The following is a 17,894-nucleotide window of genomic DNA, read 5'->3' as shown; positions in this document are numbered from 1 at the left end:
GGGGATCCATGCCTAAACATGGTTTGGGAGGTCACCGTCCTGCCGGGGGGTCCATTTTTTGGATAGGGCATAACATGGAGTCCCTGGGCACTGGTGGCTATTAGAAATTCAATGGCCAATGTAGTGGCCAGATTCCAAACTGGGTAATTATGTTCTGCTTCCCGCAATCCGCTCTGCAGTGTCAGCTGGAGCTGGCCGTTCTTCATTTCCCAGCTTCACCGGCATGGTAGTGTGCAGGCTGGCTGGCCATTTAGGTGAAGTGGTTCCGGGTCCTCGGATGATTAAGCAGGTGTCCCCAGGTGAGACCTAATCAGGGGTGGGGCAGCCCCTGAGGGAGAGACTAAGAGGAGAGCTGCAAAGGGGTGGCCTGGAGGGTAGAAGCTGCAGAAGGGGAGCTTCCACGGGGGGCTGGCAGAGGAGCCATGGGGAAAGAGAGCTGCAGGAGAGGAGGCACCCTGTGTCATGGTTACCCTGGGGTGGGGCTGGGCAGTGGCTTGGACCCCTCTGGAATGAAGGTAGGGGGTGGTGGAGGGGTGGCAGATCTGGCATGTGAGAAGTCTGTGGTGACCCTGGCATGGGAGGATGATCGTTCACTTGACTTTCATTTCTGGGGACCCAGGGCGGGCCTGTGCCCAGCCACAGTGAGAGGAGTGCCTGGAGCAGCTGGTGTGGAGAAGTGGTTCACTGGGGCTGTTGGGTTGGGACGTTAAGGTTTGCTCTAAGACTCGGTGTGGAATTTAGAATATTTACAAACAAACCTGTAACGCGGGTGCTTTCCATATTAAGGTATCGGCTTGAGATCTGCAAGGAGAGGGTTTAGTTATGGCTGTGGCCTATCAGACCATACTAGGCCAGGGTTCCCAGAGACGGCAACCTCTGTGATACAAGGTAACTGTGTTAAACAGTTGCCTTGTTCCACCCAAGAGGTGGCTGCATTTCAGGGGTGGGCAAACTCATTCTCCACTGAGGGGTGCATGAAACTTCCTTCGTGATGATAAGGGACTTTGTGATCCTCATGCTATAGAACTATGAAGAGCTGATGCTGGCAGAGGGATGTAGTGATCAGGGGCTGGCCTAAGTCTTGGAGGAAGAGGACAGAAAAAGATTGTAGTCAAAATAAAGACATCACCCTTAAAAACCAGTGTGGCAGTGAGGCTGCTGGAAAGGGCAAATGCTAATAAGAGTTACGTAGGGAGAGGGGCTCTCGTTGCTCTGTGTTTATACAGCGCCTAGCACAATGGCACTATGACTAGGGCTCCTAGATGCTACTGCAATACCAGTTAGAACGTGGTAGATGCATGGCCAGGGGGTTACTGAGCACTCAGAGCAGCAGCAACCACAAGTCTGTCCCCTCTGACAGAGGCAAGGTGGCTGAGGCAATATATTGTATTGGACCAACTTCTGCTGATGGAAGGGACAAGCTGTTGAGCTACCCAGAGCTCATCTGTGTGGGAAAGAAGCAGAGTGTCTGAGTGAAAGACGGGTAGGGATGGATTGTCAAGCAGGAGGGCTAATGCCTGTTGGAAGTGGTCCCTTGGACTGAACTGGGTGGCTGTGGGTTAGACTGTTATGCATAAAGGGTTTGAAGTGGGCAGTTAAGGGTAGCAGGTAGTGGGGTGAGGATTGGAGCCACAAATCCATTGTTAAGTCTATGGTTTTTGGTGTCTAGCTGAGTTATGAATGTAAGTTCCCGGGCTTGCCTTATGAAGGTGTTGTGCAGGTTTCTCTTCAGGACAAGCACTGAGAGATCAGATCTGGAGTGATCGCTTTGTGAAAAGTGTTTGCCCACAGCTGACATGGTGTCTTTCTCTTGGCTTTTCCGTGAAATTCATCCACGAGGGTAATAGTCTGGTTTTGCACTCCACCCCCATAGTTGTTGTTAGGGCATTTGATGCACTGGATGAAGTCCACCACATGTTGGGATAAGTTTGTGTAGGACCCATGAACCCTGAAAGATGTGTTTGGGGCAGGGGGGCGTTGATTGTTGCAACAGTGGAGATATGGCCGCAGTTTTTGCATGTGTTCTAGGAGGGGCTGGGTCCACTCTGAGTTGGAGGGTCCTGGGCTCTGTGGTCCCTTCTGATGTTCGTTTGGTGGCACATGAAGTGAGATGGCTGCTGATGGAAAGGCTCATCCTGGCGATTGGCATTGACTGGCCCCTAGGTGGTCAGTTTGGGCAGAAGGATTATATGGCGCTATGCGGTCGGAACTCTGCCCTCACCCCAAGAGTCCATCCCCTCCAGGTAAAGGCTGGGGCAGTGGTGTAGGGGAAGCTTCCCTGGTTGCTGTCTGGGCTGATGCTGTACTGTGGGTAGGCAGAGGCCTTCACTCACCAGGGCTGTAATGCGAGTGGGAGTCAGGACTCCAGGGTTCTATTCCTGGCTCTGCCACTGACTCTCTGTGCAGCCCTAGGCACATCCCTTGCTGGGATGCTGATATTTATCCACCTTTGCAAAGCCCTTGTGGGTACATCCACACTGCACACACCTCAGGGGGCATATGGAATACATAAGCTGCGCACCCTCCTACCCTAGGCACAAATAGCGCAGACGGCGAGACACAGTTTAGACGAGTAAGGACACACCTGAACCCTTAGGGCATGTACCCCACGCGGCTTTGCATGCCCCAGCCGTGCCTCACACAGCTATGCCGATATTTTCAGCAGATTGATGTCCCACTGCGGAAGCCTTTCCCTGCTGTGGGGAAAATCTCCGCAGGGTGGACACAGCCTGCTTTGCGCCATGGCGCGGAGCTGCCGCCAGTGGTGTGCAGGGGGGACGTTCCTTCCGGGGTGCAAAGCGCTGGATAAATGCTGCTTAAGAGCACACCATATTCAAATGAGAAAAGTTTACTCCTCAAGCAAGGTGAATCCAAGTTTTGAGTGTGTCGGGTGCTTAATATATAGAGGATGCAGGGTGAAAACAGACCGGTGACAAAGAGTATTCCTGCCCCTTTCTAGTTTTGGATGGGGAGGAGACATATTTTGTGTCCCCCACCCTCCTCAAACCAGACAATTCTCTGCCTCGCGTGCATCCTGGAATCCCACATAAAAGGAAAGCTTCTGCTGCTGCAAGCTCTCCCTTCACTTGCCCCTGTCAGTTTCCTCATTGCTCACCAGGCTGCAGCCCTCAAGTTGAAATTGATCAGTGATGTTGAATGCAGGGAGCTGATGTCTGAGAAATTCCAAACGAAGACCAGGTCTTTGCTAGCAAAGGTTTGCCGGGATTCCTATACCATAGTTGCTACACTGGCAAACTCCTCCAAGCAGCAATGCAGTTTAGTGACAAAGAAAGTACTGTTGCCAGTATAGCTTATTCCAGCTCGGCAAGCAAAATGAGCTACTCTGGCAGAAATACTTCAATGCTGTGATAAGTATTTGCTGAAGTATTAAATACTTCAATGCTGTAATTTTGGGAGGGGGAGGGATGGCTCAGTGGTTTGAGCATTGGCCTGCTTAAACCCAGGGTTGTGAGTTCAATCCTTGAGTGGGCCCTTTAAGGATCTGGGGCAAAAATTGGGGATTGGTCCTGCTTTGAGCAAGGGGTTGGACTAGATGACTTCCTGAGGTCCCTTCCAACCCTGATATTCTATGATAAATGACACTCAGACTTTTGCTGGTATAGAAATGTTGCAAAAAACAACAAACAACCCCCTTTCCATCGCACCCTTAACTGACATTGCTACACTAACAAAAGATTTTAGTGTAGACCTGGCCTAAGAAACCCAGGTTCTGCCCCTGCCTGCTAAAGAAAGCTGTTGCATCCCTCAGACACCCCAGCTAACTATAACCTCTCCCCATTTGCTGAGCTGCTGAGCGCCTGTCGGTGTGTTTCAGTCTTTAGATTGCCTGCTCTTAGGGGCAGGGATTGTCACTTTCTCTGATGTGCAGCCAGACACCTTTGCTGGTGCTTTAATTAATAAATAATAGATGATAAATCCAAGCTGTGAGAGGGAGGGGATGGATCATTTCTGTGCATAGCTGGTGTCCTGCCCAGCTGGGAACAACGGCAGCAGTGCCTCCACCCGCATCAGTCAAATGATCCTCAGCATCTTTTCTCCCCCTTTCGGCCATTGGAGACCTATAGAAAATCTGCCTGTTGGAGCCCAGCAGGGAGGGGATCCAGTTTCCTCAGTTGGGCTCATTGTCATTTGATGCACGGCAGGGGCCTTTTTTCTGGCTGCCTCTTGTGTCCTGGATTTGCCTTGACGCAGGGTCCGCGGAGAAGAATGTTTTGGTTGTTTCATGGATGTGTAAATTTCGTCTTGTCCGTGTTTGCAGATTAAGGGGCCCAGGCTCAGTGCCATTTCCTGGAACCTTGCCTGCCATTGAGCTCCTCCAACCCTTTCTGGAAGAAGGTCTCAAATGATGCCAGGTCTGTGACCCATTTAAAGTACAAGTGAAGCCTGACGGGGACTCCTGCCCTGTGCCAGCGAAGTGGTGTTAGCTCAGTACACAGTGGGCTGTTTTGCGAGGTGAAGCTTGTGTTGCAAGCTGGGTGATTGGCTGTGGGGAGGTGGGCATGGAGGGAAAATCTTCACAGATGAGGCCTGGAGAGTAAATGTTTTCTCCGTTTTTTGTAGATGGCCTCAGGGGCATCTGGGTGGTTTGGGGCCGGGGGAGTGTAACTGGAAAACCAAACCCTCTGACATGAAGGATTTGAATTACACTGGATCTAAAGTGCTAGCAGAAAAACATAGCTCTAGAAAGGGGGCTGGGAGTCTGGGGCCAGCAGGACTGTTGGCATTTAAACCTTCAGTAAGAAACCAAATAAACGTCTGGACTTCGTGGCTTGTGAATGTGGCATGAAGCAGTATGGGCTGCCTTCCTGAGTCTGCAGAGGGATCACACCTTTGGTGCTGCTCCTGCTGGTGCAGAATTTTCTGACGCTCCTCAGAGCAATGGTGAAAGCTACAAGGATCACATCAGTTTTGCTCCACTGCTTCTTGAGGCAAGTGTTAACTGCCGCAGCAGAGGCAGACACTGGAGTTTATTCAAGACTGTGCAAAGGGGAGATGAAGTTAAGGGGTTCAGCAAAACTGTATAACTACCCTCTGCTGTGCCAGTCCGGTCCAGTGCCATTTGCATAAGCAATCTGACTAGTTAACATTGTTCCAAACCCCAGTGTTACTAACCACCTGACTGACACAACGCTCTAGCTCTTTGCATGATATTTTATAGGCAATCATGAGCAAGGATTTCCTTTATCTGTGAACCAATTTAGACTTTCTCAGAGGCTGTATTTTTGAGGGATACAATAGGCCCTCCCTTGATGCATTAAATGTACTGGTGGCATGAAACAGACAAGAGTGCATCTTTCTCTGTAACGAGTGGTCGCTAATTTGTCCCTGTCCTATAGTGAGGACAGTGCATCAGGAGTGCACAGACAAATCAGCATCTGTAATTTGTAAGAGAATCTGTTTGCCTCCCTGAAGTGTGCCCTGTTTCGCTCTGCACATTGGGCTGGATGGTTTGACTGGGTGGAGCTCCACTGATGTCAATCAGCTGGGCCAGCAGCGGGTCTGGCCCATGGCATGTACAGAGCGGGAACCCCATTCATCTTTGCACACTCGCACTGGATTGGGGAATGTGAACATCAGCCAGCGAAGTACCAACAGCTTGTTTAGTTGCTTGGAAAAAGCCACCTGAGGCAATGAAGTCTGCGAGGAGAGGCCCCTCTCCAGCTAGTTCTGACTCTGCCGCAGAGCCATGGAAGGCCTTCATGCTGCACTGGGCTGTGGGCATGAAGCCTGGCTCTCACCGAAGATAGTGGAGGCAGATTTCCTCCCCTCCTCGCTCTGTGCCTGGAGGGAGGGATTCTGTCGGGAGATTCAAACGGCCTTTTATCCCACATCCAACTTTCAGGGCAGCAGCTCCCGGCAGCAGTGCTGACTCTGCTTCTGGGCATCCCTGTGAAGAGAATCTACTCTCCCTGCAAAGGTTTCAGAGTAGCAGCCTTGTTAGTCTGTATCCGCAAAAAAGAAAAGGAGGACTTGTGGCACCTTAGCGGCTAACACATTTATTTGAGCATAAGCTTTCGTGAGCTACAGCTCACTTCATCGGATGCGGACAGCCCTAATTAGCTTCTCTCTATACCCACCTCCCCAGCTGTAGGAATCTCCGTCCCCACCCACTGCACGTGCAGGCAGGAAGCCGCAGCAGCTCCATTTGCCTTGGCCCAGGCTGGCAGCTGACGTGTTCCTTGCCAAGGTTCCTTATCTCGGCACTTCTCCCCGCAGCGGACGCTCTGCTCCATCCAGTACTCAGCTGCTCAATGGGCAGAAGGCAGTTGCAGGCCGTGTCTTCTTTACAGTGGAAGCCTTGTCTGTGGACACTTTGGAAACCAGATGAAGCAAAGCTCTAGAGAATATTCTCTCTGGGGGGTCCTCAACCTTTTCTTTCTGAGGCCCCCCCCCAACATGACATAAAAACTCCACAGCTCAATGGTACCACAACAATTGTTTTTCTCCATATAAAAGCTACGGCCAGCGTTAAGGGGTAGCGAGCAGGGCAATTGCCTGGGAGGCCAGGCCACAGTGGGCCCTACGAAACTCAGTTGCTCAGGCTTCAGCTTCAGCCCCAGGTGCTGGAGCTTGGGGCCCCGGGCTGCAGTCCTGCATGATGCGGTTTCAGCTTTCTGCCCTGGGCCCAAGCGAATCTAACACCAGCCATGCTTGGTGGACCCACTGAAACCAGCTCACAGCCCCCCCAAGCGGCCCCGGACCCCTGGTTGAGAACCACTACTCTATAGAACAACTGGCTTGGACCTGGAATAGGGAGAGGACTAGGTTTCCTTTGTACTATTAAAACCTCCTGCCCAGGGTTGAAAGCATGGACCTCTTCCATTTGAGCAGAAAGAGTGGCTCCACGGAGAGAAGTGATTTGACCAAGGTTACCCAGCGGGCCAGTGGCAGAGCCAGACATAGAATCCAGGGTTCCTGAATCCCAGTGTTCTATGCCATAGGCCACACTACCTATGTTCTCTTCTGCTCAAGTTGACCCCAGTGCACTTACTTTATTCTTCCATGCATTGCGCTCACCATTCCCTCTCTTTGGTGTTTAATCCCTTTATGTAGCTGTGATTAGCAAGCATCAGAGAAATCTTTGCAGTATGGTCAACCCCAGGGGATCACAAATCATTATTCAGGCCCCACCAAAATCATGAGATTGAAAAAATGGAGGTTTTTCTGAGCCTTTATGATGCACTCAAGTCACATTTTCAAACTTTTCTCTGCAACCATGAGGGCAAGAAACTTATTTGTCCTCTTTAATGAATGCTGAGATTTTCATATAATCACATGCCTCCAGGAGATGGGGATTTTCCTAAAGCCACCATCAGTGCATGACTCGCAATAAAATTATGAATTAGCAACAAAACAAATCACAGCCGCACTACAATGCATGTGGTAAAGAATCTCTGTGGACTCATCACCCATTGGTCTAGCCTCTATTTGTTGATCGAGTGTCTGAGCACATTTCTAATCACCTAGCCAAGGTGTCAATTTAACTTCCATGGGTCCTGAAGTGGCTACATCCTGCCCTGGGGAGGCTGATAAATTAGTCCCTGTGTGTGCATGTTGTCCTAGGCCAGGCCCTTTCTCAGTAGCTTGTGGAGTGTTTGTCACAGGAAGGGGTTTTTGTTTCTGATTTAGGATGAAATATCACATCCTTGCTCCCTGCCAATTTCCCCGTCTGCCGCCTCCCCTCCAGCCCCCCAGTGGGATGCAGCTCCTGGGAATGGCCTGGCTTCTTTTCTCCTCTCCCACCTGGTGCTGCAGAGAGCATCTCCAAGGGCTGGCTGTGCAGAGGTTTGCTAGTGCACTTGCAAAATGTGAACCGGGATCCTGAGCGTGTGTGTTCTGTCCTTTTCACACACGAACCTGAGGGACCAAACTCCGCACCTGAATCTGGATTCTCCGGCATATGTGTTTTACTGAATTACAGATTTCTTTCTTCCAGCGTCTCTGCTTGTTCCCAAGCCAATTAAAAACAAATAAGCAGAAGGAAAAAAAACCCTCCGCTCCCAGGTTGAGCCCTTGTGTGTCTCAGCTCCTCATGGGTGTGAGTTTTTACAGTTGAGTTATAAATACACTCTCCCCCCCACCCAAATGAATGCAAGTTTATATACAGAAGCCACTGACTGTCTTTTAACCCTTCCGGAGGGATGGGCACTTTTGTGATTGCTCATCTCCACCCCTACGCCGTGTGTATGTGGCTGGGCAGTGCAGATGCAGGTAGGGAGGATGAGGAGTGTGTGTATGCTCTGCTGGGTTGATTTGTATTCATTGTGTTAAGGGCTGTGTCCGGTGCTGGTTGTGTGGGCTGGGTTGTATTGCAGGCTGTAGTCAGGGTGGGTGGAGTGAGTGGGGGGCTATACTCAGTACCTGTTTGTTGTGCGGTGGGGTGTACTCAGTGCCCATTGTGCTGTGCTCAGTGGGCACAGGGTGGCGTGGGTTGGGTTGGGTGGTGTCGGTGTTGGAGCAGGGAGGATCCCACCATGGTTCCGGGGATGAATCCAAGCAATCCCCATTCAGCAGCAGGCCGGCTACTCAGCAACATGCCATGTCGCTCCGCGAGACACTGCTGCCCACTGCCCACAGCCGTCCATCTGTGTCGTGAGCAAAGCCATAGGCTTCACACCCACTGCAACCGATGTCAATGGCACTCCAGGCTCGGGGGAATGGCCCCTCGTTTCCAGAGCAGTTGGTGGGGCAATGACCTGCCCGTAGCCAGTGCTGTGCCAGTGACACGTAGGGCTGTGCGCCTTCAAAGTGCTTTCCGGACAGTCACGACTTACCCCTCCCACCCCACTGTGGGGTAGGTCAGCATCATTATCCCCATTGCACAGACATTGCCTGGGGAAACTGAGGCACAGATACACAGCTAAGGGCTGAACTTCTGACTTGCTGCCCTGGGCTCATTAATCCCTTCTTCAGTAAGGGAGTGGGTGGGTGTAGCCCATCTCCAAGCAGCCTCTGGACGGGTGTCACTGATGGGCCTGCTGTGAATTTTATTGGCTGATCTTACCCGTCCCCGTCTCCATGTTACCCCCCTGTGCCAGAGCGGGGAATGTTTTTCCTTCCCTCCCACGACTCCCCTCCTGTGCACAGAGCCCCAGGAGGCTGGTGGCTACAACTAGGCATGGCACTGGTAGCCTTGGTGTGTAAGGCTCTGCATGCACCAGATGTGTAGCAGTGCTACAGAGATTCTGCTCCTATCCCCTGGAGCTGGCTGGGAAAAGAGGAGAAGACCCTGGGAGCTGGGCTGGCTAAGGGGGTTGGAACTGAGACCCCAAACTCTTCCCCATCTCAGATGCTGGTTTTGGAGAAGAGAATGCCCCAGGAAGCTCTGGTCAAGAGGGAAAGGTGGCATCACACATGGGCTCCCATCTGCGCTGGCCCCAGGAGTTTACCCCCTTCTCCCACCCCAGGACAACATTGGCCTAGCAAAAGGTCCCCTTGTCCCCTTAAACTCCAAGGACACTCTCAGTGCCCTGGGTGTTGGGGATTTGCCATCGGCCCAGGGAACAGGCCAAAGACAGGGAAGGGGCGTGTGTGAGTCGCAGAGCTGGGACACAGCCTGTGTCATGCAGCCAGCCTGAGCCGCTCCTGTCCCTCAGTTGTGATCAAAGGTGTGACTTCCCTTCCCCGAACAAGACAAATTAAACCCAATTCCTGGGCCCGGTGGCAGCTGGGCCCCAGGTGGTCTCTGCATAGGGCTTGTTTGCCTCACTTGGACTGTGGTTTCCATAGCGGCAGCTGTGTGTGGTGCTCCACGGGGAGAGACGAAGCTTTTTATTCTTTGCTGCCGTTGGTCCCACACCTGGAGCTCACCCAGGCTCCCCAGCATGGCTCTCCCTTCACCTTCCCGGCACAGCCATCCCCCGGGAGGGGAACGGAGGGGTGGATTTTGCAGCAACAATAACCCTTTGCTTGCCCGGGTTAGAGAGATCCCCCGGTGCTGTCCCTGGGAGTCCTGCATCCTGTCTGTCTTCGGCGTGTCGCTGGCCCCCTTGCCCAGTGACCATCCCAAAGCCAGGATGCTACCTACCATCTTTGCCAAAAGACACCAACGGGGAGGCTCTTTGCTTGGCCCTTCTGCCTTAAAGGGGCACAGCCCATCTATCCTCCTCCCAATCCATAGGGTTCCTTTACACAAACACAGCCACCATCTATTCTAGAGCCTCCCCACACCCCCATTTTCCTCTTCCACTGGGACAAACAGCAGCAGCCAGGCTAATGCTGGTAAACCAGAGAGCGACACAGATTAGATATCGCAGACTATGCCAGACACCACTGAACTCTGCACATGATTGGATCGAAACTTGCAGAATTGGGGCCATCTCTGCCACGGATCGGAAGTGACGCCACCCTATCACAGTTGGGTGATGTGTAAAGAGGAAACACACCATTAATGCGTGTAAATCTAATGGATTTGCCAAGGTCTTTCAGCTTTCATAATCCAGGGTGGCTTTTTTTAGGATGTCTTCTTTTAAATCTGATTTTTTTCTTGACAGCGGGCCCTTTATTCACTCAGTTATTTGGATTTCTACTAACTGTACGAAGGAAACTCCTACCCAATGCTCGGGGCACCCTACATACACTTAAAACTGCCAGAATGACTAAACAAAGCTGCTGCCTTCCTCATATCAGATCAACCCAGCAGGGTCCTAAAGACAATGTGAATTAATCTCCCTGCAGCCCTACCCAACGCTCATCCCCTTACGGACAGGAGAGGGAAGGAGGGTTTAATGTGTCTGCATATGGGTCACTGTTTAGAATGACATATTAGGTTCTTGTGGCACCTTAGAGACTAACAAATTTATTTGAGCATAAGCTTTCGTGAGCTACAGCTTGCTTCATTGGAATGCATCCGATGAAGTGAGCTGTAGCTCACAAAAGCTTATGCTCAAATAAATTTGTTAGTCTCTAAGGTGCCACAAGTACTCCTTTCTTTTTGCGAATACAGACTAACACGGCTGCTACTCTGAAACCTGTCATATTAGGTTCTGTGGCTGTAATGAATTCTTGGCTGCCTAAGGCTCTGAACTACCTGCTCTAAAACACAGGCCCCGTGTGCTGAAGGATTCCTAGATTCTAAGGCCAGGAGGGACCACTGTGATCCTCTTGTCAGACCACCTGTATAGCATAGGCCAGAGAACTGCCCCAAAATGAATCCTACAGCAGATCCTTTAGAAAAACCATCAATCTTGATTTAGAAATTATCAGTGAGCCATTGGATTGTGTGAGACCTTTCTCTGCTAGACTTCGCCTTTATTAAATATTTGTTCCCCTGTAGGTACCTACAAGACTGAAATCAAGTCACCCCTTAGCCTTCCCTTTGTTAAGCTAAAGAGATTGAGCTCCTTCAGTCCATCACTATAAGGCAGGTTTTCTAATCCTTTAATTATACTCATGACTCTTCTCTGAATCCCTCTCGAATTCATCACCATCTTTCTTGAGTTGTGGACACCAGTTCTAGACACCGTGTTCCAGCAGCGGTCACACCAGTGCCAAATACAGAGGCAAAAGAACCTCTATGCTCCTACTCCACATTCCCCTGATTATGCTGTCCAGAATTACATTAGGAAAATCTCTGTTAACTGTATAGGGCTTCTGACACAGTTGAGCAGTGGTGATTCTGTCCAGTAGATGGCAGTGGTGCATACACACCCAGTTTATCACCCAGTGCTTCTCCAGCAGTTTCTCAATTCCTCCTCTATCCCCTTGATCTTTCTACCCTCCCAGTCCTGCTGCTGTGTGGACCTCACTAGGCACGATTCATTGGCCTGCCCACCAGGAAATGCTCTGCCAGCTGTGTGAGAACTGCTCCACTAGCCAGTTCATTCATTACAATATTTATTCTCTCTCCATGTCTTCCATAGGAATGAGATCTGTGTCTGCTAGCAGCATGGGCTCCCCTGGGCTCTGGAACCCAGTGGCTGTCTCTTGCCAGCTGCATCGTCATCCCTAGAAGTAAAGATTCTGGAATCAGAGCGTAGCTGGCAATGCAGTGGCGGCTGTGCCTGGCACTTCCATATCACATTGCTGGGCGTGACTGCCACAGGCTGGCTTCGTAAAGCAGGCAGGGTAATGGGGTTACCACTCATGGGCTTCATCCTGCAAACTTTTGGCTCTCCTGGGCCCAAGCCAACAAGTGCTTTGACAACTGGAGCTGGGTGAATAACAGATTTTTTTTTTTTGGTTCGCTGGCAGTGCTGAAAAATTGAGGTAGGGGGATCACTTTAGGTGGACCTAAAAATGATTTTTCCCCCTGGATTTTTGGCGAACCAAAGTCAAATTTTTGTCATGATTTGAATGAAATGTTTCACTTTGATATTGAGCAGCTTATTTTTATGCTTCTGCATTTTTTAAAGGCTTTAAAGGCAGCATCTAAGCAAAATGCTATTTGACCACAAAAAATATTGAAATATTTCACTTAGACAACGTCAGAAGAGAACATTTTGACTCTTATGGAATCTTGGTAAACAGACGCATTTGCAGAATGTCCTGGTGTTGCTTTATCTTGCTGGCGGGGGGGGGGGGAGCGTTTTGGCCAAAAAATTCTGCCCAGCTCCATGTCTCGCCCAGCTCTGTGTTCATGGCAGCAGATCTCAGTACCATGACAATGTGTCATCTCTGGGTTTTTTTGCACCTCCCTGACCTCCCTTGCTCTCTCCCATGTAGAAGCTTGGCTCTTTGCCTTGCTGACCCCAACTGCTCCCCCAGTGTCTGGCAAAGCAAATGGAAAAAGCCCAAGATCAAAGATGGCCCCAGAGGCCCTGGAACATCCAGCTGACCCAGGAGGGCAATGTCACACTCCTGTGGAGTTCCGGAGAGCTCTGCATCTTGGGGAGCAAGAAGCGGAGAAGGGGCAGGGGGACGCCAGCCTGGGCTCTGAGAGTCAGTGTTTCCAAGCAGCTACATTCCTTAGTAGAGAGGAAGGGAGCCTGCTCTGCTAATCTCTGTCCGGCTGAAGAAGGCTCCAGAGGGGTGGAGCAGGAGGTCAGAGAGCTCTCTATGCAGCGAGAGGACTTCATTAGATGCCTAAAACCATATGATGCAATTAGTGCAACTGTTCTTGGCGTTTTGTTTGCTTTCTGAAGCTAAGCAGGCTTAGATCAGGTCAGACCTGAGATGAGGGACCCTCGTTAACCTGGTCTGGTCTGCTGCAGGAAGCAGGATCGGGGATTCCACAGGCGGCATTCTTCTTTGTGTTGGTTCTGTGCCAGTGCCCCAGCATGGTGCTAGTAACTTATCTTTCAGATGAGACCAAACGAATGCTGTGACTACTTGGGGGTTATTAAGGATTGCAAGACACTTTCCCCAAGAACTGGGGACAGTGTGGGGAGGAAGAAGAAGGTGTGTGAACCCCATGGTCCAGAGGAAAGGGCTGCTGTTGCTGCTGGGGATCCAGCCACGGCAGGCAGGAACCTTGGGGCTGAAGCCAGGGGCCTCCTGAGCTCCTGGAGAGGAGTGTGCAAACAGAGCCCACTGGGTCATAACAGGGACGTTCACATACAGCCTCCCCTCATATCATGGGATTCAGTCCCCAGGGTCTATGGCGAGGTAATGCCAGGTGCCCGCAGAGCACCTCTTCCCTCGCCCCTTTCATGCTGTGTTCTCAAGATGGCTCTCTGGCATCAGCCCCAGGGTAGAGATGGGCATGCTGTGGCACAGAGGAGAGGAGTGACTTGCTGTTGGGAACACACTGAGTCAGGAAAGGACCCAGGAGTCCTGATCCCCACTCCTAGGCCCTGACATGCCGGGACATGCTGACAGGTTTGCAGTGGCACCAAACTGATGCCATGTGCTTCCCCTCCCCCGCAACAACTGCTGCGCTCCCAGGACTGAAGCTGCAGAGGCAGGCGTCGAGGAGCTGGGGGCTGGCTGCTCAGGAAGGGGGGGATAACCCGCAGGGGTCCATCGATGGCGATTAGCCACAACAGTCAGGGATGCCACCGCGGCTCGGGTGTCTCTAAACCTCTCACTGCCAGAAGCTGGGAGTGGACGACAGGGGATTGATCACTTGATAAATTGCCCTGTTCTGTTTCATTCCCTCGGAAGCGTCTGGCACCGGCCACTGTCGGAAGCCAGGATACTGGGCTAGATGGACCCTTCTTCTGACCCGCTCTGGCCATTGTTGTGTTCTCCTGTCGCTTTGCTGTGGCCACAACTTGCAGTTCCCAGTGGCAGAGGTTCAGCTCCTTCGTCCATGTCTGATGCCAGGAGTTAGTGATGAACACAGACTCCAGAGCTAGCTAGGCACATGGCGCTGGCTCCTCCTGGCTCATTAGCAGCTAAGACTCGTTAGAGTAATCACTGCATACTTTCCAAGAGGGGCTTTCCCATGTGAGCTATTGCTATAGCTGCTTCGCAGGTGACATATAACGGCAGCTAGGGGGGAAGGCAGGGGAGGCACCCAGGGACACCGGGTGGGCCACAGCTTGATACTCACAGCCAGAGGACCTCCCCTTGAGCCAAAGGCCTGTATTTTTGGTGCCTACCATCATGGCTTCGGTTCCCTTCCCTTCAGAGTTCCCTTTGGTTCCTTTCAAAGTTCGAGACCCCCTACAGCAGACCCCTTCGCTCGTCTCCCCGAGGCCAATGAAGGGCAGCTCCCTGCTGTACTGTCCATTCTACGTTGCACAGGGTGGCCTGGTTGTGGGGCTCTCCCCCTCCCAGGCAGATTATCCCACAGCCAAATGGATCTCATGACCATGCGGTTTCCCACCCCGATTCTGCCTGGCCTCCCCCCGAATCCAATGAATCCCCCGAAATTCACCCTGTGCCGAGGGGCAGTGTGAGGTCCAGGTGTCCCTCTGCATGGCTCTTATACGCGCCCCCTTTGGCCAGGGGAAACCTCACCCTCTTGTGCCACCTCCGGGGTGGTTAGGTCGTCACCCTTCCCTTAGCCAAGCTACACATTCCTCTCTCCTTGGAGAAATCAGCTTCGCTGGCTTCCTTGTGTTCGCTGCTCCTCTCTACGCTCCTCCCAGTCGGACACTGTCCTGGTAACCAGGCGCCCACAACTGAAAGGCGTATTCAGCTGCAGAGCTGTGTGCAAAGGGCCTGTCACCTCCTCCTTTGCCCGGGAGACCTGCGCAGAACGAGCCCCAATCGCACAGGCCTTGTTAGCTCTTTGCTTTGCTGTGCCTTGGGGGTCCTTCAGCGTTGTTGCTCCCAGTGTCACCTCTGCTAACCCCGTGCAGCTCTTTCTCCCCCTCTAGTGCTTAGAGCATGTGTATAAGGTCGAATCCGCTACAACACGTGAGCAAACAGAGTGGACTCTCGAGCTCAGTGCATGCTTAAGGGCCAGAGTCCCGGATTGAGTCCTGCCAAATGGCCTGTCCTGGGGAGTCTACAGTAGGTTTCTCTCCACAGCTGTGAACTGAGAGCACGTCAGAATAGATACGTAATGTAGAATATAATTTACAGAATACTCCCCACTTCTCCACTCCCTCGGGAGGCTGCGCCACAGTTAATAAGCCTGGCTGGCTAAGAAACTCTTCCTGGTATTCAGTCTAAAGTCACTGGGGACAAAGAAATGGAAACACAAGAAGTAAGATGCTGGCAAGGTCAGTTTGTGGTGCAAGGAACCCTTTGGGTCCTCTGTCCACAAGCCAGCTGGCCTTTCCAAGCACAGTCTGTCATCCTAGCATTAACCCCGGGGGTGCAGCGTCAGTGCAGGTGATGCAAATAAACAACACAGGACTTTCTTTGGGTTCAGGTTGCAGGCTTTTCCCTATTTCCAGTACAGGCTGTTATTGGTCTGGGCTAATCCCTCCTGAGATACAGACTGGCTGGTGATGGCACCGGCCTCCGACACCTCCCTGTAACACTTGCGCCTCTTGTCCAGGGGAAGAACAGGTCCAATCTGGCCACTGGGGGGGAAGAGTCCATGAAAGACCCCCTCACATCTTAGCCCTGAATTGGACTCTCAGCCAAGATGTTTGCATTGGAAATGGGCCAGAGTGATGACGCCCGTGGTACTGGACCCGAGGGACGGCCTGGGGATGAGCCGTTGCTCTGTGGCTCGGCGCCATTTCAGTTAGAAAGTGCTTTGGTCCAACAGTCCCATGTTCGTGGAGGATGGGTAGCAGGGAAGAGCAGAGGGCAAGGAAAGGCAGGACTGAGCGGGTATGTGCTGTCCCAGGGCAGTCTTCAAAACGAGCCGTTTGCTCTCGCTGGAAGGGGCGAGTCTGGCTCGCCGGCCCAGCTGTGCTGGCTGCAGCGCTGGAGCTGGCTGCGATTTCTCTTGCTTTCAGTGGTTTCTGCTGATGAATTTAGTGTGTGTGGCAGGGAGAGATTCCAGCCCTGGACCCCACACGGCTCTGTCAATCCCCCTCAAGCCTGAGCGACAGCACCCCAGCCATGCTAGCTGTGACCCGCGCCCTGCTCTGCCAGTGCCCCTCAGTCCTCAACCACAGCCTCCTGCTACCCCATCCTGGGCTCCCCCCGCCCACCAGCTCTGCTAATGTCCTTCAGTCCTGTCCTGGGCTCCCTGGCATTGGAGGATCTCAAAGTACTTTAGAAATGCAGCTCAGGATCCCTAGCCCCAGGTCCCAGATGGAGAAACTAGGGCACAGGAAGGGAAAGTGACTTGCCCAAGGTCACCCAGGGACTCGGTGTCTAGTGTGGATAGAGCTGATCCTTTAGCTGTAGTAACGTCCAGTGATCTAAATGGGAGCATACAGAGCCAAGAGCCCTGACCCTACATCTCTGGTGGATAAAGGGGTGTTATCCCAGCTCTTACACATAGGGAAATGAAGGCACAGAGTAGTTATGTGACTTGCCCAAGCTCACACAGCAAGTTCGTGGCAGTGCTGGGAGTAGAACCTAGGAGTCCTGAATCCCAGTCTTGTGCTCCTACCACTAGGCATACTTCCCATCCAAGAGCCATGTATGGAACCAGACTTCCAGCCTGAGGCTGTACCCCCTGGACCAGCCTCACTGCTTGTTGTTTGCTCCCTGCACATTGTGCATGCAAGTGTCCGATCCGAGTACAAGACTGACTTGCTTCTGCTTTGCCAAGGAAAGGAACAAAAATCCCTGGAAGGAAGAGCTCATGGGGGATTCCTCTCACCCTGGAACTATTCCGCTCCTCTGTCAGGATCACTTCTTCATGGGAAGGCCTGGCCTTCTGAAGAGCCCTGCATGTTTTATTGCCTACCTCGAAGCTGAGTATAAATCCAAATGGGAACAGGCTGGGCCCTAAAATGTCAATGTCTCTGCTGTAGAGACACCATGCAGCTCTGCAAAAACGTGCTGCTGTAGTCAGCCTCAAGAGGGGCTTGTGCTGGGACTGGACAAGCAGCCTGGGCCCACTTGAAGCAGGCAGCCCAGGGGGAGAAGAGAACTGCTGAAGCTGGAGACACAGGGGTTACTTCCAAGTCCTGGCTGTGCAGCTGGCATGTGCCTGCCCCAGAGAGCTCGCAGCCTGATTCTACAAGGCAGGCAATGGAAGTATCACCCTGACTGTGCAGGTGGGGACCTGGAGAGATTAAGCAACTTGCCCCCAGGGACCCTGGTGGATGTTGACTCGCCCAAAGGAGAACTGGGTTCAATCCTTGGCTTGCCCTGTATCCCTGAGCCAGGCCTTTCTCTCAGCCTGTGTTCGAAGTGCCCTGCAATAGCTCCCTCTCTGCAATGACTGAGTCAGTGCAGGTTCACCATAGAAGCACGTGGTCACGTGACTTTCTTCCTTTCCTGGCGCACCCCATGCCACGGCGAAGATGAGCCCAGAGGAGGACGCAGCTGCCTGCTCTCCTTGCGTTGCCTTTGTGGCACTCGGTACAGCACGGGAGCAAATCAAATTCGTTCCCCTCCTGGCTCTGGTTTTTTTCCCTTCCCACTTGCCTCTGGAGAATGCTAATGCACTTCCTCCCGGCCTCACC

At 52.2% G+C, this 17,894-nt stretch overlaps 1 protein-coding gene across 1 annotated transcript in view; it reads left to right on the top strand.

Annotated features, from left to right (window-relative positions):
- Positions 1-337: 337 nt before the first annotated feature.
- The window catches only part of SDC3 (syndecan 3), a 73,871-nt gene continuing 56,314 nt past the window's right edge, over positions 338-17,894 (top strand). Inside the window, exon 1 of the mRNA XM_043506198.1 lies at positions 338-515. Within this exon, the coding sequence (XP_043362133.1) occupies positions 423-515 (93 nt within the window). The 5' untranslated portion in view covers positions 338-422. The remainder of the gene's footprint in view (positions 516-17,894) is intronic.

This window comes from Dermochelys coriacea, chromosome 19, assembly GCF_009764565.3.
Source record: "Dermochelys coriacea isolate rDerCor1 chromosome 19, rDerCor1.pri.v4, whole genome shotgun sequence".
In the NCBI taxonomy this organism is placed as follows: domain Eukaryota; kingdom Metazoa; phylum Chordata; order Testudines; family Dermochelyidae; genus Dermochelys; species Dermochelys coriacea.
The sequence above is the reverse complement of the archived record's forward strand: the minus strand, read 5'-3'. Positions and strand labels throughout refer to the sequence as shown.